The sequence below is a fragment of the Rana temporaria genome, chromosome 9 (genome assembly GCF_905171775.1).
Source record: "Rana temporaria chromosome 9, aRanTem1.1, whole genome shotgun sequence".
NCBI lineage: Eukaryota > Metazoa > Chordata > Amphibia > Anura > Ranidae > Rana > Rana temporaria.
The window spans coordinates 13358394-13380588 of NC_053497.1; the positions used below are offsets into that span (position 1 = coordinate 13358394).

The window sequence follows — 22195 nt, forward strand, 5'->3', positions numbered from 1 at the left end:
CTTCCCTCTCCCTCTCTCTATCCCTTCCCTCTCCCTCTCTCTATCCCTTCCCTCTCCCTCTCTCTATCCCTTCCCTCTCCCTCTCTCTATCCCTTCCCTCTCCCTCTCTCTATCCCTTCCCTCTCCCTCTCTCCATCCCTTCCCTCTCTCCATCCCTTCCCTCTCTCCATCCCTTCCCTCTCCCTCTCTCCATCCCTTCCCTCTCTCCATCCCTTCCCTCTCCCTCTCTCCATCCCTTCCCTCTCTCCATCCCTTCCCTCTCTCCACCCCTTCCCTCTCTCCACCCCTTCCCTCTCTCCATCCCTTCCCTCTCTCCATCCCTTCCCTCTCTCCATCCCTTCCCTCTCTCCATCCCTTCCCTCTCTCCATCCCTTCCCTCTATCCCTCCCCTCTCCCTCTATCCCTCCCCTCTCCCTCTATCCCTCCCCTCTATCCCTCCCCTCTATCCCTCCCCTCTATCCCTCCCCTCTCCCTCTATCCCTCCCCTATCCCTCTCCTCTCCCTCTATCCCTCCCCTCTCCCTCTATCCCTCCCCTCTCCCTCTATCAACCTGGAATTCTACGGACATCCACTGGGAGTTGTGATAGTTCCCTTCACGAGACATCTACATGCCGACAGACTGATGTTAACACCTCCTCATCTGGATTCAGAAGTGGTATCATCGTACACATTTTTATGCCAGTATCATACTTAGCTACATGATTTCATGACTGCTTTTGCTACCGTTTGGTAAAAAAAAAACGGTCGTTTTTTCTGGAGCAGTGATTTTAATAATGCTTAAAGTGAAAAAAAAAAAAATGAAAAATTCCTTTAAATATCGTACCTGCTGGGTGTCTATAGTATGCCTGTGAAGTGGCACATGTTTAGAACTGTCCCTGCACAAAATGAGATTACTATAAGAAAAAGGTAATTTAAAACTGCTTGCGGCTTTAATGTAATGTCTGGTCCCTGCAATATGGATGAAAATCTTGAGAAAAATAGCACAGACACAGACAGTACACACACCACGTAGCTTTAGGTGCACACAGCAGAGGACACGGGCAGTACACACACCACGTAGCTTTAGGTGCAAACTACAGAGGACAAGGGCAATACACCACGTGAGAATACTGCAGCTAGCACAATCACCTGCCTGCCAGTAAATTAGGAAGAACGGATCTAGCTAAACTATACAGTGTATAAATTTATATACACACACACACACACACACACACACAACACCTGGGATGCATATATATCCTCTACACACGAACTTTAACTGACTAGCCTGCCTGCTCTATCTACCTACTAAAAATTACACTCTCTTAACCACCACACTGCACAAGGCCGACCTGCAGGCGGCCTTTTATAGTGTGGGGCGTGTACTAAACCCCCTGAGCCATAATTGGCCAAAGCCACCCTGGCATTGGCCAATTATGGCTCTCTGTTTTTTGCAAGCTGTGATTGGCCAAGCATGCGGGTCATAGTGCATGCTTGGCCAATCATCAGTCAGCAATGCACTGCAATGCTGACATGAGTTCGACTCCAATACGAAGCTCATCCCTAATGAAGACCAAGGAACTTTCCAAACAAGGAAGGGACAATGTTGTTGAGAAGTACAAGTCAGGGTTAGGATATACAAAAATATCCAAATCTTTGATGATCCCAAGGAGCAAAATCAAATCTATCATAACCAAATGGAAAGAATATGACACAACAGCAAAACCTGCCAAGAGACGGCCGCACACCAAAACTCACGGAGGGGGCAAGGAGGGCATTAATCAGAGAGGAGCACAGAGACCTAAGGTAACCCTGGAGGAGCTGCAGAGTTCCACAGCAGAGACTGGAGTATCTGTACATAGGACGACAATAAGCCGTACGCTCCATAGAGTTGGGCTTTATGGCAGAGTGGCCAGAAGAAAGACATTACTTTCAGCAAAATACAAAAAATGGCACCTTTTGAGTTTGGGAAAAGGCATGTGGGAGACTCCCAAAATGTATGGAGGAAGGGGCTCTGGGCTGATGAGACTAAAATTTAACTTTTTGGCCATCAAAGAAAACGCTATGTCTGGCGCAAACCCAACACATCACACAAAGAACACCATACCCACTGTGAAACATGTTGGTGTCAGCATCATGCTGTGGGGATGTTTTCCAGCAGTCAGGACTGGGAAACTGGTCAGAGTTGAGGGAAAGATGGATGGTGCTAAATACAGGGATATTCTTGAGCAAAACCTGTAGCACTCTGTGATTTGAGGCTAGGGCGGAGGTTCACCTTCCAGCAGGACAATGACCTCCAAACACACTGCTAAAGCAACACTTGAGTGGTTTAAGGGGAAACATGTAAATGTGTTGGAATGACCCAGTCAAAGCCCAGACCTCAATCCCATAAAAAATCTGTGGTCAGACTTAACGATTGCTGTTCACAAGCGCAAACCATCCAACTTGAAGGAGCTGGAGCAGTTTTGCAAGGAGGAGGAATGGGGCAGAAATCCCAGCGGTAAGATGTGGCGAGATCATAGAGACTTATCCAAAGGGACTTGGAGCTGTAATAGCCGCAAAAGGGGGCTCTACAAAGTATTGAGTTAATAATAGTTATTTTGTCCCATTTGTTGTTTGCTTCACAATAAAAAAATAATATTTTTTTCAACATTGTGGGCGTGTTCTGCAAATTAAATGTTGAAAATCCTCAAACAATCCGTGTTCATTCCAGGTTGTGAGGCAACAAAACAAAATGCCAAGGGGAGGAGGGGGGCAAATAATTTTCAAGGCACACACACACATTATATATATATAAACAATGATTTACCTTGTCTGCAGAGTTGTTCCATACTCACCTGCTCAGCAAACCCTGCATTGCCTGGTGTAATCTGCTGCTGCAGGTCAGCTGTCTCTCATAGCTAGCTCACCGATGATGCACAGCTGCGCATGCACAGTAGTGTTGGTGATTATCAAAGCCTCCCAGGAATGCATGACATGCGGGTCCCAGGAGGCTAGGGGCAGCTGGGGCTACATCATTCTCTCCTAGGTGAGAAAGGTAAAATCATGTTTTATTTAAAATAAATAGTGATTACATGGAAGGTGCATTTACATGGAAAATAAAAAATAAAAAAGTAAAAAAAAACAAAATAAGGGAATTCAAAAATTAAGTGAATTTCAACAAAATTGCAATTTTTGCAGTGACAGATAAAATATGTTTTTAATGTACAATGTGCTTTAAATGAGGGTTATAGAAATAAAATAATTGATATATAAAAATCATTAAAAAAAACAAAACAAAAAAATAAAAAAAATAAACCCAAATCACAAACCCTCTCCCCATCACCACAAATGCGAAGTGAAATAAACTCCAATACATCTATGTGCTTCCTTTACCCCAAAGAAAGGCCCCTTAAATAAAAACGGAAAACCTTTTTTTCCCAAGATTTTTGTGTTTAAACCCAACTCTATGCAATTGTTTTAATTTCTTGAAATAGTCAAGACTTTCCTGCAAAATTCACTTTTAATCTGTAGAATATGCAGCAGGCGCACTTAACGGGACTTACAGCAGGAGGAATCCCCCCCCCCCCCGTTGAGTGTACCTACTGCCTGCTGAATATTCATATTTTTCATGGATTGCACCCAGGCCAATACACCTACAAGAGTCTGCGGTGGCCCATCTATACACCACCTTTAATATGTAAATATAACAGTACCTCTTTTTGGCCACAAGATGTCCTCGGTCTGTGAATGCAGGGTGCTATGGCCCTGCCCCTGAGGGGCACCATTCCGACACTCTTCATTTACTGCAATGACCAACCACCACCCAGAGAGGAAGTGACAGAACAGACCAGCCTGGAGACCTAAAACATGTATTTAAATATGAAAAACATAATAAAGCCACAGTGGAGGGGGGAGTGCAGCGTCTGGAGTTGGGCTTTAAGCAGATTTCACTTAAGCATCTCATTGAGTTAAAGGGAACGTTTCCGCTTTTGTCATATTTCAGCCACGGTAATAGCAATAAATTGTGCAGTGATATCAACTTAGCCAACATCATGACCAGGGCCGCTGATAGGGGGGGGGGGGGGACCACCAGTCCTCCTGTATGGGGCCCAAACACCAGAGGGAAGGAGAGGCAATTACAGAATGCCCTGTGCGGCTCTCGACAGCAGCTGAAAACCCTCCCACCGAGTTTTAGCTGTTGCAGGGAGAGACACAAGACAACTGCCGGCTTCCTTGCCCTGTTATAAAAAAAAAAAAAAAAAAAAAAAAAAAAAATCGTATAAAAATAATTTGTAAAAATTGTAAAATAATTTTTATTAAAATTATATTATATATATATATATATATATATATATATATATATATATATATATATATATATATATATATATATATATATATATATATATATATATATATATAATAAAGATAAAATGTTTTTGTTCAAAAATGTTGAAAACTATTTTTAAAAAGGTCAATTCACACAGCTTCTCTGTTATCTGTGTGTCCGCTAAGAGTGATTTTAGTATATTTATTGCGAAAAAAAAATGTTTTATATATATATATATATATATATATATATTTCAGGGGGGCCCTGCCAGGTAGGCTGTACGGGGCCCCGTGATTTCTAGCAGCAGCCCTGATCATGACTCTCGTTTCTAATCTAATCTTCAGCAGCCTCTTCCAACGCATTCAGCAGGGGAATTATTAAGTAGCAAAGAACACATTTCATATGTATGTAGGTGTAATAAATCTTTGTATATATAAAAGGCCATGCAGAATACACCATGAGTCATGCAGCATTGATATTTGCGATGCGTTCCAAGGTTTAGCTCTATATTTAGCCATTCACGTATTCTACCCACAGCAAAAAGGTCAACAAGAGCCCCTTTAATGAATTTCCTCATTTACTTGCATTGCGTCATTTCAAGGAAAAAAAAAAAAGAGGTTAGGTTATTTGTGAATAATTGTATATATATTATATATATATATACATACACGCACACTACATTGTCAAAAGTATTGGGACACCTGCCTTTACACACACATGAACGTTAATGTCATCCCAGTCTAATGCAGTGTACGCACGATCGGAATTTCCGGCAAGAAAAGTTTGATGTGAGCTTTTGGTTGGAAATTCCGACCATGTGTAGGCCCCATCTGACTTTGACAGCAAAAATTTGAGAGCTGGTTCTCAAATTTTCCGGCGGGAAAAGTTCTTGTCGGAAATTCCGATCGTCTGCATGCAATTCCGATGCACAAAAAAAAAAAAACACACATGCTCGGAATCAAGCAGAAGAGTCACACTGCCTATTGAACTTCATTGATCTTGGCTCATCGTAGTGTTGTACGCCACCGCGTTCTTGGCAATTGGAATTTCAGATAAGATGTGTGACCGTGTGTAATCAACACAAGTTTGAGCCAACATTCAGTCGGAAAAAAATCCACGGTTTTCTTGTCGGAATTTCGGATCAGGGTGTACGTCATTAGTCTGTAGGGTTCAATATTGAGTTGGCCCCACCCTTTGCAGCTAGAACAGCTTCAACTCTTCTGGGAAGGTTATCCACAAGGTTTAGGAGTGTCTATGGGAATGTTTTTGTGAGGTCAGATGGGGGAGATGGCCTGGCTCACGGTCCGCGCTCTAATACATCACAAAGGTGTTCTGTTGAGTTAAGGTCAGGACTCAAGTCAAGTTCCTCCACCCCAAATTCGCTCATCCATGTCTTAATGGACCTCGCTTTGTGCACTGGTGTTGGAACAGGAAGGGACCATTCTACCAAAAGCGCATTTGTGGGGTCAGGCACTGATGTTGGACAAGAAGGCCTGGCTCACAGTCGCCACTCCAATTCATCCCAAAGGTGTTCTATCGGGTTGAGGTCAGGACTGTGCAGGCCAGTCAAGTTCCTCCACCCCAAACTCGCCAATCCATGTCTTTATGGACCTTGCTTTGTGCACTGGTCCAAATCATTTGGTGGAGGGGGGATTATGGTGTGGGGTTGTTTTTCAGGGGTTGGGCTTGGCCCCTTAGTTTCAGTGACAGGAACTCTTAAAGCGGGAGTTCACCCAATTATTTTTTTTTTTCTCTTTTCCCCTTAGATTGATGCTTGTTTTGTCTAGGGGAATCGGCTAGTTGTTTTAAAATATGAGCCGTACTTACCGTTTTCGAGATGCATCTTCTCCGTCGCTTCCGGGTATGGGTCTTCGGGAGCGGGCGTTCCTTCTTGATTGACAGTCTTCCGAGAGGCTTCCGACGGTCGCATCCATCGCGTCACTCGTAGCCGAAAGAAGCCGAACGTCGGTGCGGCTCTATACTGCGCCTGCAGCCCTATCCGCGACGAGTTACGTAAACGACGTAAACGGTGGAAAAACCTGACGCTGTCCCGACGGCCATACTTAATGGATGCGACCGTCGGAAGCCTCTCGGAAGACTGTCAATCAAAATAGGAACGCCCAGTTCCGCAGCCCATACCCGGAAGCGGCGGAGAAGATGCATCTCGTAAACGGTAAGTACGGATCATATTTTAAAACAACTAGCCGATTCCCCTAGACAAAACGAGCATCCATCTAAGGGGAAAAAGTGTCATGTGCGGGTGAACCCCCGCTTTAAGGCGTCAGCAATCCAAAACATTTTGGACAATTTCATGATCCCAACTTTGTGGGAACCGTTTGGGGACGGTCCCTTCCTGTTACTACATGACTATGCACCAGTGCACAAAGCAAGGTCCATAAAGACATGGGTGAGCGAATGTGAGGTGGAGGAACTGGACTGGCCTTTACAAAGTCATGAACTTAACCCCGATAGAACACTTTTACAGAGGTCTCCTCCAGCCTGGTTTCCTTCACTGGACATAGGAACCCAGCACCGCTGCCTTGGGCCTCAAACTATTTATGGCCTCTCCCACCAACTGCCGGGCAGACATCCCCAGGGATTGGCTGGAGTCACATGAATTTCCAGGCTGCCTACCATGTTCTTCCTCCTTGCTACTATTCGAGCTGCCCAAGATTACCCAATATCCTAAACTAGAGGGTGCTACACACAGCATATATGTGCCAGGAACCGTGGTGATCTGAACCATTTTAGGTACGGAGATCCGCACATCAGGATTACAAAAAGTGAAAAAATACGATTTATTTTAAATTTGGGGTAGGCAAGGAAAAGGGTACACGAGTACAAGACAGACATGTTTTATGCTCACATCTAGAAGGTTGACTCATTATATTACAACACACATATTTACACATACATCTGCTTTCAAGAATATTAAAGTGTTTTTTTTTTTTTTTATAAAGTGCTTAATTTATTTTTTATTTTTTTAAACATTCACCATCATGACTGGAAGTCCTATCGACAGGTGCAAGACTCTGCCATCATATTTTCATATTCCTTATATAGAATATTGCCACCTGGCTCAATCATAAGAACACTGATGGGACCGTAGGAGTAAGGGACACAAGAAGGACGCGGGACATTCCCATCAACCACTTGACTGATAAAGTTCTGAATAATGGCATGGTTTGGTGAATTGTACCCCGAATGAAGAACTTGGGGGCAATCCCCTTTACAGAAGCCAGGGTTGTACCTATGTGGAGCAATGATCCAGTGGTCCCATCCTAGCTGGTGGAAGCTGACCCAGAACGGATGAAGTGAGCAGTGATTCTTGGATGGTCTACCTGGTTTGGGAATCTTCGGAAGCTTAATGTCGATAGTCTCTGCTCGACGTGGTTTCCTCACCAGCGTGCCCGGCTTTCTCTCACCTGGATTCAAAGAGATTGTGCCCTCTTTGGATCGATTGTGAACAGTGGAATTGAAATATAATAACAAGAAGGGAATGTGGGCTGGGGAAACGGCCAATGAAACTAGAGGGCGTTTCTCAGTATGCCTACATGACATCTGAATGTGCAAAACTTGGCCGGGATGGTCCACCAGTGGTTTGACGTAGGATGTGAGGTCCGTCTCAACCCACTTGTGCATTCCTCTGGGAACTCTTGTTTTAGGGGCGACACCAATATTTGGCATGAGATCCACCTCACATACATAGTAACTGTCCTTCAAATGAAGTGCTCTTGGGTGCATCAATGTTGCTCTTTGAAGTTCTTTTGCTTTTACAGAGTGAAGGTTGAATTTCAAGTCTTGGATCCACCAAGACTCTTCTGGAAAACAAAAGACGAATGGTCATACTAGAACTTAAAAAACAAAATGTTTGGGCTTGTATAGAGTAGGAAATGGTTGCCAGGTATTTTTTTTCTTGCCATCTGTGCCCCATTGAGGACATTAAAATTACTAACTTCTTGACCTCGAGACAGAAGAGGACATCTCTCCAAGATAGAAGACATCTTAGACCAGCTTTTCTCAACCTTATTACCCCAGAGCATGGGTGCTCAACCTGTGGCTCTCCAGCTGTTGCAAAACTACAAGTCCCATCATGCCTCTGCTTTTGGGAGTCATGCTTGTAACTGTCAGCCTTGCAATGCCTCATGGGACTTGTAGTTCTGCAACAGCTGGAGAGCCACAGGTTTAGCACCCATGCCCCAGAGGAACCCTTGAAATAATTTACAATTCTCAGGGAACCCCTGCTAAAGCCAATTAATTGGCGGTCAGTGAGAACAAGGCCCCCTAACATTGGCGGTCAGTGAGAACAAGGCCCCCTAACATTGGCGGTCAGTGAGAACAAGGCCCCCTAACATTGGCAGTCAGTGAGAACAAGGCCCCCTTACATTGGCAGTCAGTGAGAACAAGGCGGCTCCCTTACATTGGCAGTCAGTGAGAACAAGGAGGCCCCCTTACATTGGCAGTCAGTGAGAACAAGGCGGCTCCCTTACATTGGCAGTCAGTGAGAACAAGGAGGCCCCCTTACATTGGCAGTCAGTGAGAACAAGGCCCCCTTACATTGGCAGTCAGTGAGAACAAGGCGGCTCCCTTACATTGGCAGTCAGTGAGAACAAGGAGGCCCCCTTACATTGGCAGTCAGTGAGAACAAGGCGGCTCCCTTACATTGGCAGTCAGTGAGAACAAGGAGGCCCCCTTACATTGGCAGTCAGTGAGAACAAGGAGGCCCCCTTACATTGGCAGTCAGTGAGAACAAGGCGGCTCCCTTACATTGGCAGTCAGTGAGAACAAGGCGGCTCCCTTACATTGGCAGTCAGTCAGGGACAACGAGGCCCCCTTACATTGGCGGTCAGGGACAACGAGGCCCCCTTACATTGGCGGTCAGGGACAACGAGGCCCCCTTACATTGGCGGTCAGGGACAACGAGGCCCCCTTACATTGGCGGTCAGGGACAACGAGGCCCCCTTACATTGGCGGTCAGGGACAACGAGGCCCCCTTACATTGGCAGTCAGTGAGAACAAGGCGGCTCCCTTACATTGGCAGTCAGTGAGAACAAGGAGGCCCCCTTACATTGGCAGTCAGTGAGAACAAGGCGGCTCCCTTACATTGGCAGTCAGTGAGAACAAGGAGGCCCCCTTACATTGGCAGTCAGTGAGAACAAGGCCCCCTTACATTGGCAGTCAGTGAGAACAAGGCGGCTCCCTTACATTGGCAGTCAGTGAGAACAAGGAGGCCCCCTTACATTGGCAGTCAGTGAGAACAAGGCGGCTCCCTTACATTGGCAGTCAGTGAGAACAAGGAGGCCCCCTTACATTGGCAGTCAGTGAGAACAAGGAGGCCCCCTTACATTGGCAGTCAGTGAGAACAAGGCGGCTCCCTTACATTGGCAGTCAGTGAGAACAAGGCGGCTCCCTTACATTGGCAGTCAGTCAGGGACAACGAGGCCCCCTTACATTGGCGGTCAGGGACAACGAGGCCCCCTTACATTGGCGGTCAGGGACAACGAGGCCCCCTTACATTGGCGGTCAGGGACAACGAGGCCCCCTTACATTGGCGGTCAGGGACAACGAGGCCCCCTTACATTGGCGGTCAGGGACAACGAGGCCCCCTTACATTGGCAGTCAGTGAGAACAAGGCGGCTCCCTTACATTGGCAGTCAGTGAGAACAAGGAGGCCCCCTTACATTGGCAGTCAGTGAGAACAAGGCGGCTCCCTTACATTGGCAGTCAGTCAGGGACAACGAGGCCCCCTTACATTGGCGGTCAGGGACAACGAGGCCCCCTTACATTGGCGGTCAGGGACAACGAGGCCCCCTTACATTGGCGGTCAGGGACAACGAGGCCCCCTTACATTGGCGGTCAGGGACAACGAGGCCCCCTTACATTGGCGGTCAGGGACAACGAGGCCCCCTTACATTGGCGGTCAGGGACAACGAGGCCCCCTTACATTGGCGGTCAGGGACAACGAGGCCCCCTTACATTGGCGGTCAGGGACAACGAGGCCCCCTTACATTGGCGGTCAGGGACAACGAGGCCCCCTTACATTGGCGGTCAGGGACAACGAGGCCCCCTTACATTGGCGGTCAGGGACAACGAGGCCCCCTTACATTGAATGAATGAAAAACTTATATAGCGCGGCACATGCGAACTGAATCGCTTCTGGGCGCTTGATGGTTCCTGTCTCTTGACATCAAAAGAGCAAAGTTTTAATCTGTCTTCTGAAGGCCAGGTGGTTTTCCTCCAACCGAATGCTGGTTGGTAAAGCGTTCCATAGTCTCGGACCTTGAAAAGCAAACCTTCTTTCTCCTTTGGACTTGTATTTGGTTTTTGGTACCCTGACCAGATTTTGGTCAGTGGATCGCAGAACGCGATTAGAATTGTGAGGTTCTATCTTGTCGCAAAGATATTGCGGAGCCTTCCCATGGATGCACTTATGTGTCAGGCAGAGTGCTTTAAAAGCAATTCTGTCCTTTACTGGCAACCAGTGAAGGGTTCTCAGCGAAGGTGAGATTGATTCCCATGTTTTTTTCCCAGTCACAAGTCTGGCGGCCGTATTCTGAACGACTTGCAGACGAGAGATTTGGTACTTCGGGAGTTCGAGGTAAAGAGCATTTGCGTAATCCAATCTGGAGTTCACAATTGTTCCCACCACGACTGCTACGTCTTCTTTGGGGATAAATGGGATAAGTCTGCGTAGTAGGCGCAGCAGATGGTGAGAACTGCTGACTACTGACCCTATTTGTGCGTCCATTGTCATGTAGGTGTCAAAAATGGCCCCAAGACTTTTGACTTTGGAGCTAGGGGTGATGATTTGTCCCAGAATGGGCGGGGGTGTCCAGGTTGTTGCCAGTTGACTCTTGCGACTGGCCTGAAACAGGAGAAGTTCTGTTTTGGAATTGTTGAGTTTAAGAAAACTCTTAGACATCCAGTTTTCTATCAAAGAGAGACATTTCTCTAAACTGGAATGATGATCCTTTTTGTTGCAGATGCGAAAATACAGTTGCGCATCGTCTGCATATGAGTGATAGAGTAGTTTTGGGCTACTGATAATATCAAAGAGAGGGCGGAGATAGATGTTGAAAAGCACCGGTGACAGGGGGGGTCCTTGGGGACTCCGCATGACACCGTGCGCCTCTCAGATATGAAAGATCCCAGTTTAACTGTTTGTGATCGGTTTTCCAGGAAGGAGGAAAACCATGGTATGTCACCTTCTGCGACTCTGGCTACCTCAGCCAGACGCCTCAGTAACAGTTTGTGGTCTACCGTGTCAAAGGCTGCGCTTAGGTCCAGCAGAACCAGGAGACAAGATTCTCCTTCGTCTGCGGCCTCAAGGGCGTCGTCCCATATTTTGAGTAAGGCCGTTTCTGTCCCGTGTCCGGGACGGAAACCTGATTGTAATGGATCCAGTAGATTATGGGTATCTAGATGCTGTTGCAGCTGTTGTACCACTGTTTTTTCCATTACCTTGGAGAAGACATTTAGGCCTGTTATGGGGCGATGGTGAGTTGGATCCTTGGGGTCGAGGGTCGGTTCTTTCAGCAGGGAGGGCACTATGCCTTCCTTAAATGAGTGGTTTATAAGCTGCGTGATAGGTGGTGCCAGGATGTCAGCACATTCCTTCAGCAGTTTAGTGGGAATAATATCATTGGGCGCTGTGCTGTTTCGCAGAGTACCGATGATATTTTTTGTAGCCTCGATGGAGATGGGTTTCAGAGTGAACTTTGTTGCCTGTAGAAATTTTCTCTGGGTGTTGTGTGGTGGGTTGAGGGGAGTATTGTTTTGCAGAATGCTTTCCCGGATTCCCTCAATTTTATTGATGAAGAAATCCGATAATTCATTACAAAACTCTTGGGTGTCTGAATTGGGGGCTTCAAGGCATCCTGGATTCATGGTCTGGGTGACCATCTTGAAAAGTTCACGGGGGCGGTTTAGGGCATTGTTGATCGCCATAGAAAAATGTGGTTTCTTGGCTTTGAAGATTTCTTTATATTTTCTTGTTATTGTCTTGTAGGTGATGAGGTTTTCCTCTGCAGGGCTTCTTTTCCAGGCGGCTTCCGCCCTTCTGCTCTCTTGCCTCGGTAGTGACAGCTGGTTGTTGAACCAGCCGGACTTTTTTTTCTGGGTGCGGGCTTTGCGTTTCGGTGCTACTAAGTCGGCTGACTGTAGTAGGGCTGCATTTAAGGCATCCAGTGTATCTGAGGCTGTTTGAAGTGGATGGATTGTTTTGATTTTAATTCCCAAGGTAGATTTGAAGAGTTCCGAATGGAGCTTCTTCTGCGATCTAGTCCAGTGTGTAGTCACCGGCTTGGGTGCTTTTATCTGTGGGGGAATTTTGGGAATTATGAATTTAATTGCATGGTGATCTGACCATGGCAATGGTTCATTTTCCGAAATGCTTATCTTCAGATTTTGTCTGAAAATTAAGTCGAGCGTGTGTCCTGAAGCATGAGTAGGCCCACATATAAGTTGCTGTAGCCCTAACCCTTCCAGGTGGTCAATACAGGCGTCAGCAATGGGGTCTTGTGAGGAGTTGGCCCAGAGATTGAAATCTCCGAGCAGCAAGAGACGTTTGCTGTTAAGGGTATAAGTGGAAAAAAACTCCGTTAATGATGGCAGAAGCTGCGATTTTGGCCTGGGTGGCCTATAGCAGAGGAGAATGTGGACAGTCTCCTGGGGGTTTGTTTGAAGTTGAAGAGTAAGGGTTTCCATGAATGGAAGAGGATTTTGAAGGACTGTTTTCCGTTATAATTCGATAGTTTTCTGGCACCAGTTCTCCGAGAATGGTGTTGCAGTCGTCTGAGAGCCAGCTTTCTGTAATAAAGAGGCAGTCTAGATCGTGTTGTAGTATGAAATCGTGGATTTCTGATCGGTGTTTTACTGCCGATCTTGTGTTGATCAAAGCACATGATATGTGCTTAACCTGGGGTAAATGGTTGAAAATTTTGATGATCGATCGTCGATCGATTCTTAAAAGATGCTCTATTTTTAAGGCCTTTATGGTGACGGCTGGTAATGCTGTGGCGAATCGTCTCAGACCCCGAATGGTTTCTGCAGCGTAGCGGCGATTAGCCATAGTTGCCAGTCACCGGGGGGGGGGGCGCAGGTGTGGAGTGGTGATGGAGGGAAGATTCTCTGAATCCTCTCCCTCAGCTTGGTCCAGAGGAAGGCAAAAAACCCTGGCCGAGCTGAGCCAATATGCTGCGGCAGGGAAAAAAATTCCTTCCTGATCCCTGAAAGGCGATCGGATAAACCCTGGATCAAGTGCTGTTGGTTTTTGAGGGGGGGGGGGTGAGAAGTGTCACTATTGCTGGGGTGTACCAAGATGGCCGCTGATCAGGACACAGGCCTCAAGGTAGGGGGCTAAAGCTGGGTAATTAAGTTGGATTTGTTGAATCCGGGGGAGGATGGGGTCCTCCAAGGATAGGGGGGGTGTTTCAGGGCAGTTTTGGGTACATTTTAAGTATTTATTGGCCTGTGTCAGGGCGTCTGCGGCGCGCCGCTAGGCCGCGGCTGAAGCCGCGGTGTTTCCTAAACGCGGCGGCCGCGAATCTGTGCTAGGCTGGCGCGGATGCGAAAGAGCATCGAAAATTGCCTCGGAAGTGGCGGTGGGGTGGCGCCCCAATTGTAGGTGGCAGTGTGGGGGACGATGGGGGGACAAGAAGAGAGGGGATCCGCAGTGTTTAACCCGGTGAGATGGCTGTCCTGAAAAGGACAGCCATCCGTGGTTCCAGGGAGGATAGATGGCCCTGAGAGACAGGGTCTTACCTGCGGCGGAGAGGGGTCCAAGAGGGAGGAAGGAGCTGAAGGAGCTGGTCCTGGAGCTGCAAGTTGGCTTGTGCAGCAAGGTTTGAAGGAGCCTGCCTGCCTGGCTGGTTAGCTGACTAGCTAGCTGTCTGGTCCCTGGGTGAGAGCAGACTCGATGCGGAAGGTCCGGAGCGTCCTACTCCACCACTGACTAGCTCATTGGCGGTCAGGGACAACGAGGCCCCCTTACATTGGCGGTCAGGGACAACGAGGCCCCCTTACATTGGCGGTCAGGGACAACGAGGCCCCCTTACATTGGCGGTCAGGGACAACGAGGCCCCCTTACATTGGCGGTCAGGGACAACGAGGCCCCCTACAGTGGTGATCAGAACGCCAGCCTTCCAGACAGATAATTGGTGCTATACAGCTGGTTCTGCCACAGAGCATTGACCCTGGAACTATGCAGGAACCATCGGGTGGGAGGTAAATCAGCCACAGTTCAAGGAACCCCTGGCAACCTCTGGAGAAACACTGGTTGAGAATGGCTTAGTTGCTGTTGAAAAAAAAAAAAAGGAGTGACCTTAATGGAAGACTCCAATTTCGGTGACAACAAATTTAGGAATTTTCCATCATTTTCAGTCCAATGATTTTCAATGCAATTTGCCTTGTCTTGGGTGTGACTGAGCTGGAATAGCCACCCAGTGGAGTCCCACCAGACCTGGAAGGAATAGACCTTTAATCGGCCCTCATTGTCATTACAAAGGACATATACCTGGGCAACTTCTATTAAAATAATCCCTGGTGGTCCTGCCTTCTGTTAGAGTGACAGTTCTCGGTCTCATTCTACTAGTCATCACTCGGACTCCAAAAGGAGAAGACCATAAATATTATATTATTATTCTATTAGGACATCACAATGTGCATAGCATGATTGGCAACCACCTCATTTAATAACGTGGGGAGGAAATCTTCCAATAGGGACACTAGTTCTGGTGAGCTGAGGAGCGCCAAGGGATTCCCTTAAAGTGTAGGGACTTCCGCTTACTTCCTGTTGTGGCTACGAAACAGGAAGTGAAGGGAAATTTCCCCAATGGGATGGCAAACAAAAAAAAAAAAAACCTGAAAAGGTTATAGCCATCCCTTACGCCAGGCATGTCCAAAGTCCGGCCCACGGGCCAATTGCGGCCCGCGTTCCAGTTTAATGTGGCCCCCCTGGTAATTTGGATATACATATCTTTTGTGGCCCCCAGGGCCACAAAAGATATATACTGTATTTATCAGCGCTGCCTCGGAGGCATCAGATTACATACAGGAGAATCTCCTGTTTACTCGGCGGCGGCTGTAATTAAAAGTCCTGTCTCCTGACTGTTCGGTCAATCATAAGAGGCGGGACTTTGTATTAAAGAGGCCGCCATGTAAACAAAAGATTCTTGTGTATGTAATCTGTCGGCGGTCGTCCCGCCACCCTGCCTGTCCCTTCCGAGGCTGCAGATGGTCATCAATCAGGCTGCATTGATGGCAATGGTGAGGCTGCATTCATGGCAATGGTGAGGCTGCATTCATGGCAATGGTGAGGCTGCATTCATGGCAATGGTGAGGCTGCATTCATGGCAATGGTGGGGCTGCATTCATGGCAATGGTGGGGCTGCATTCATGGCAACGGTGGGGCTGCATTCATGGCAACGGTGGGGCTGCATTCATGGCAACGGTGGGGCTGCATTCATGGCAACGGTGGGGCTGCATTCATGGCAACGGTGGGGCTGCATTCATGGCAACGGTGGGGCTGCATTCATGGCAACGGTGGGGCTGCATTCATGGCAACGGTGGGGCTGCATTCATGGCAACGGTGGGGCTGCATTCATGGCAACGGTGGGGCTGCATTCATGGCAACGGTGGGGCTGCATTCATGGCAACGGTGGGGCTGCATTCATGGCAACGGTGGGGCTGCATTCATGGCAACGGTGGGGCTGCATTCATGGCAATGGTGAGGCTGCATTCGGGCACCGGTGGGGCTGCATTCATGGCAATGGTGAGGCTGCATTCGGGCACCGATTAGACTGAATTGATAGGCACTGACCCTTATTTTGGCACTGACCCTTATTTTGCTTCAGTTATTTGAAATGTTATTTTTTTCCTGAAACTTCCCTCTTAAAAGGGAAGGTGCGTGTTATGCGCCGATAAATACGGCATATCCAAATAACACGCCCGAGATCATCTCCTCTAGTTATGGCTGCCTGGCACATTTCCAGAAGGGTTTTCTGATGGTGACAACAGTGGATCATGTCTGTGTAATGTGTTGAAGAATCCAGGGTGACAACGTAGGGGGGAACAATTTAGGGACAGGGGGCGGAGCATTGTCACTCCTATAAATGGAAACGCCTGAACAAAGTATTAAATATCGCTTTTATGACAAACAAGTTAGAAGTATAACGGCAGGCATTTAATTTTTTTCAAATTTGGAAAGAGTGGAGAGGGATTAGAACCCCTGTAGGATTTTTATTATTGGCTGGGTCCTGGTGACTTATCAGTAAGAGGGAAAAGAAAATTCAACATTTTCGAGTGGTCAACAGAACAGGGATAGAGGGGGAAATCTTCCAATGGGGACACTAGTTCAGGTGACAACCCTCACTTCCTGTTTTGGCTATGGGACAGGAAGTAAAAGGAAAATCTCCCGATGGAACACAGATGGCAAAAAAAAAAAGGCCCAGGGGTTATACAAAAATAAAATAGTTTTGCCTTATTTTATAAGAGATTAACCCCTTAACGCCCGCCGCACGACTATTTACGTCCACAGAATGGCACGTACAGGCAGAAGGACATATATATACGTCCTTGCCTTCTAGCGGGTGGGGGGTCCGATCGGGACCCCCTCCGCTGCGTGCGGATTCCCTTGGGGAGCGATCCGGGACGACGGCGCGGCTATTCGTTTATAGCCGCTCCGTCGCGATCGCTCCCCGGAGCTGAAGAACGGGGAGAGCCGTATGTAAACACGGCTTCCCCGTGCTTCACTATGGCGGCGCATCGATCGCGTCATTCCCTTTATAGGGAGACTCGATCGATGACGTCATTCCTACAGCCACACCCCCCTACAGTTGTAAACACATACTAGGTGCACCCTAACTCCTTCAGCGCCCCCTGTGGTTAACTCCCAAACTGCAACTGTCATTTTCACAATAAACAATGCAATTTAAATGCATTTTTTGCTGTGAAAATGACAATGGTCCCAAAAATGTGTCAAAATTGTCCGAAGTGTCCGCCATAATGTCGCAGTCACGAAAAAAATTGCTGATCGCCGCCATTAGTAGTAAAAAAAAAAAAATTAATAAAAATGCAATAAAACTATCCCCTATTTTGTAAACGCTATAAATTGTGCGCAAACCAATCGATAAACGCTTATTGCGATTTTTTTTACTAAAAATAGGTAGAAGAATACGTATCGGCCTAAACTGAGGAAAAAAAATGTTTTTATATATGTTTTTGGGGGATATTTATTACAGCAAAAAGTAAAAAATATTGCATTTTTTTCAAAATTGTCGCTCTATTTTTGTTTATAGCGCAAAAACTAAAAACCGCAGATGTGATCAAATACCACCAAAAGAAAGCTCTATTTGTGGGGAAAAAAGGACGCCAATTTTGTTTGGGAGCCACGTCGCACGACCGCGCAATTGTCTGTTAAAGCGACGCAGTCCCGAACTGTAATAACACCTTGGGTCTTTAGGCTGCATATTGGTCCGGGGCTTAACTGGTTAAATGTGTCCCCAAATGCAGCCATGTCCCCCCACAGATGCAGCCATGTCCCCCACAGATGCAGCCATGTCCCCCCCCATATATGCAGCCATGTCCCCCCCCATATATGCAGCCATGTCCCCCCCCCCCCCATATATGCAGCCATGTCCCCCCCCCCCCCATATATGCAGCCATGTCCCCCCCCCCCCCATATATGCAGCCATGTCCCCCCCCCATATATGCAGCCATGTCCCCCCCCATATGCGCAGCCATGTCCCCCCCCCATATGCGCAGCCATGTCCCCCCCCCATATGCAGCCATGTCCCCCCCATATGCAGCCATGTCCCCCACAGATGCAGCCATGTCCCCCCCCATATATGCAGCCATGTCCCCCCCCATATATGCAGCCATGTCCCCCCCCCCATATATGCAGCCATGTCCCCCCCCCATATATGCAGCCATGTCCCCCCCCCATATATGCAGCCATGTCCCCCCCCATATGCGCAGCCATGTCCCCCCCCCATATGCGCAGCCATGTCCCCCCCCCATATGCAGCCATGTCCCCCCCCCATATGCAGCCATGTCCCCCCCCCATATGCGCAGCCATGTCCCCCCCCCATATTCAGCCATGTCCCCCCCCCATATGCGCAGCCATGTCCCCCCCCCATATGCAGCCATGTCCCCCTTACCTACATGCTGCCGCGCCGCCGCTTGGTTAATACGGGCGGGGAACATTACAGCTTTCATTTGAATAGCTGTAGTGTTTCGCTGCGTATAGACACTACCCCTTGCTCGGGATTGGACAGTTCACCCGAGCAAGGGGGAGTGTCTATAAGCGGCGCGGCAGGAAACACTACAGCTATTCAAATGAAAGCTGTAATGTTCCCCACCCGTATTTACCAAGCGGTGGCGGCAGCGGGGATGCGGCATAGCGGCGGCCGCGGCAGCGGGGGGGGGGGCGAGTATTCGGCCAGGCATCGGGGGCATTTGCGGGAGTACAAGTACTCCCGCAAATACTCGGAATCGATACCGATACTAGTATAGGTATCGGGACAACCCTACTTATCAGTAAGAGGGAAAAGAAAATTCCACATTTTCGAGTGGTCAACAGAACAGGGATAGAGGGGAAATATTCCAATGGGGACACTAGTTCAGGTGACAACCCTTACTTCCTGTTTTGGCTATGGGACAGGAAGTAAAAGGAAAATTTCCTGATGGAACACAGATGGCAAAAAAAAAAAAAAAAAGGCCCAGGGGTTATACAAAAATAAAATAGTTTTGCCTTATTTTATAAGAGATTAAATGTACACATTATTGAAAGAATCTCAAGACAAATGGATCTGGATCTGGAGTGGATCTGTAAACATTTTATATTGGGGTCTACATCCTCATTGGGGAGATTCGCCCCGCTCTTTGTCCTGCTGCCTGTGGACACCAAGAAGGAAAGTGAGGGGAATGCCAAAATGTTTGGGTTGTCCACAGAAGAGGTGAGGGGAAATCTTCCAACGGGGACATGAGTTCTGGTGACAACCAAGAGGGGGGGGGGGCGGGGTTCCTCACTTCCTGTTGTGTCTCTGGCACAGGAAGTGAAAGGAAACTTCCCCCAATAATAGTACACAGACTGCAAATACACACTTTAGATTGGCTCTCACTTCCTGTTGCATCTCTGGAACAGGAAGTGAAGGGCCATTTCCCTCAAAAAAAAAAAAGGTACACACACACACTTTTTATTTCCTCTCAATTTCTGCTGTGTTTCTAGGACAGGAAGTGAATGTAAATTTTCACCAACGATACACAGACTGCAAATACATACACTTTCGCTTCCCCTCACTTCCGGTGGTGTCGCTGGGACAGGAAGTGAAAGGAAATTTCCCTCATGGTACACAGACAGCAGATACATACACTGCTCTGGTAACAACTAAGGGGAATCCCCCTCACTTTGGGAGATTTCCTTTCACTTCCTGTTGTGTCTCTGGGATAGGAAGTGAAAAGGAACCTTCCTCATGGTACACAGACAGCAAATACATAGGGCTAGATTCACATAGATCAGCGGATCTTTAGATCCGCGTGACCTATGTGATTTAAGATCCGCCGCCGCAAGTTTGAGAGGCAAGTGGGTAATTCACAAAAGACTTACCTCCAAACTTGCGGCGGCGGATCGTAAATCCCCCGGCGGAATTCAAATTTCGCGGCTAGGGGGAGTGTACCATTTAAATCAGGCGCGTCCTCGCGTCGACTTAAATGCGCATGCGCCGTCCGCGAATTTTCCCGGCGTGCATTGCTCCCAATGACGTCGCTAGGACATCATTGGTTTCGGCGTAAGCATAACTCGCGTCCAGCCCGTTCGAGAATCGGCGTACGCAAACTACGGAAAAAAAAAATAATTTGACGCGGGAACGACGGCTATACTTAACATTGGCTGCGCCTCATAGAAGCAGGGGTAAGTATACACCGGGAAAACCGCTACGTAAACGTCGTAACAATACTGCGTCGGGCCCGCGTACGTTAGTGAATTGGCGTATCTCGCTGATTTACATATTTCTCAGTGTAAATCAGCGAGAACGCCCCCCGCGGCCATTTTTAAATTGCAGTTAAGATCAGACGGTGTGACACAGTTACACCTGTCGGATCTTAGGCATATCTATGCGTAACTGATTCTATGAATCAGGCGCATAGATACGACGGGCCTAAGTCAGAGATACACCGTCGTATCGCTTTGTGAATCTGGCCCATACACTTTAGCTTTCACCTCGCTTCTGGTGTGTCGCTGGGACAGGAAGTGAAAGGAAATTTCCCCCCCATGGTACACATACAGCAGATACATATGCTTTTGATCTCTTTCCTCTCTTTTCCCGTTGTGTCTCTGGGACAGAAAGAAGGGAAATTTCTCCCATGGTACACAGACAGCAAATACATACACTTTAGATTTTCTCTTTCACTTCCTGCTGTGTTTCTAGGACAGGAAGTGAATGTACATTTCCCCCAATGGTACACAGACTGCAACTACTACACTGGTGACAACTAAGGGGAATTACCCTCACTTTTGGAGATTTCCTTTCACTTCCTGTTGTGTCTCTGGGACAGGAAGTAAAGGGGAATTTCCCTCAAAGGTACACACAGAAAATACATACACTTTAGGTTTACTCTCACTTCCTGTTGTGTTGCTGGGATAGGAAGTGAAAGGAAATCCCCCCCATGGCACACAGCAGATACATAGGCTTTTGATTTCCTCTTCCTTCCCATTGTGTCTCTGGGACAGGAATAATGGACATTCCCCCCCCCATGGTACACAGACAGCAAATGCATATACTTTGGATTTCCTCTCGCTTCCTGTTGTGTCTCTGGGACATGAAGAAATAAAAAATAAAACAAATCTGCCCATAGTATACAGACTGCAAATACATACACTGCTCTGTGACAACTAAGGGGAATTCCCCTCACTTTGGGAAGATTTCCTCTCACTTCCTGCTGCGTCTCTTGGACTGGAAGTGAAGGGAAATTTTCCCCAATGGTACACAGACTGCCAATACATATACTTTAGATTTCCTCTCACTTCCTGCTGTGTCTCTTGGACAGGAAGTGAAGGGAAATGACAAACCAGACAGCGTAAACATACACTTTGCATGCAATAAGCCATCGCCAATCATCGGAAACCATACTTTCCATTTTCCTGGTCCACCTACATTGACCAGCATTGCTGAATTTCTCACCTGGAATAAAAGTCGTTCGATGAACGGGTCTCACCAGCCTCACCGCAGCTCCGGGAACCTTGCTCGCCTTGGGCCTTCCATCGCCATCCGCCGATCGGCGATACAGGGTCAGCATGAAGCGCAGGTGTTGCAAGCTCAGCTCCTGCTTGGCCACCGTACGAGGCGTCGGAGGGCCATGGTCCAGCAACGTCTGAATAAGCGGCAGAGCGTCGCACCGCAACAGCGCACTCAACCTGTTCCTTTCTGCCGCAGAGGGCGAGGCAACCATACACAGCAAGAGAAGCAGTAAATAGTGAGGAGGCCCGGCCATCATGGTGCCGGAGGGTCAGGTGGTCCCATAAGGCAGAGATCGCTTAGCAGGAAGGTTCATGGAGGGGCATAGAGGGAGCAGGCTTTAGCAGAGACATGGAAGGCCAGGAGAAATACTGAGAGGAGCAGCAACGTTGACCTCCCCAGGTGAATCCATCATTAAATGGGAGGGGGAGGAGGAGGCATAATCAGAGTTCACTATGATCCCACCACTCCAAACCCCTGACACCCTGATCTGTGCAACATTGACGGACCCAAAGTCACTGCTTCCTGACACCACAAGGAGGAAACCGAGGAGCGGACAGAGGAGGCTAATATACCCTTCCATCAATGATGGGGACACCGGAATGACCTCTTCCCTCCTGGAGACACCTCTTTCCTTCTCTGTGTTTTTTTTTTTCACTCTCAAATAAGCTTT

At 47.8% G+C, this 22195-nt stretch overlaps 1 protein-coding gene across 1 annotated transcript; it reads right to left on the reverse strand.

Annotated features, from left to right (window-relative positions):
• Positions 1-7065: 7065 nt before the first annotated feature.
• On the reverse strand, positions 7066-22147 carry BMP15 (bone morphogenetic protein 15). The gene is made up of 2 exons (XM_040322822.1): positions 21469-22147; positions 7066-8112 (listed from the first exon to the last, which is right to left on the reverse strand). The coding sequence occupies exons 1-2, from the start codon at positions 21779-21781 to the stop codon at positions 7304-7306; spliced, it is 1122 nt and encodes a 373-aa protein (XP_040178756.1). The 5' UTR covers positions 21782-22147; the 3' UTR covers positions 7066-7303.
• Between the last annotated feature and the right edge of the window lie 48 nt (positions 22148-22195).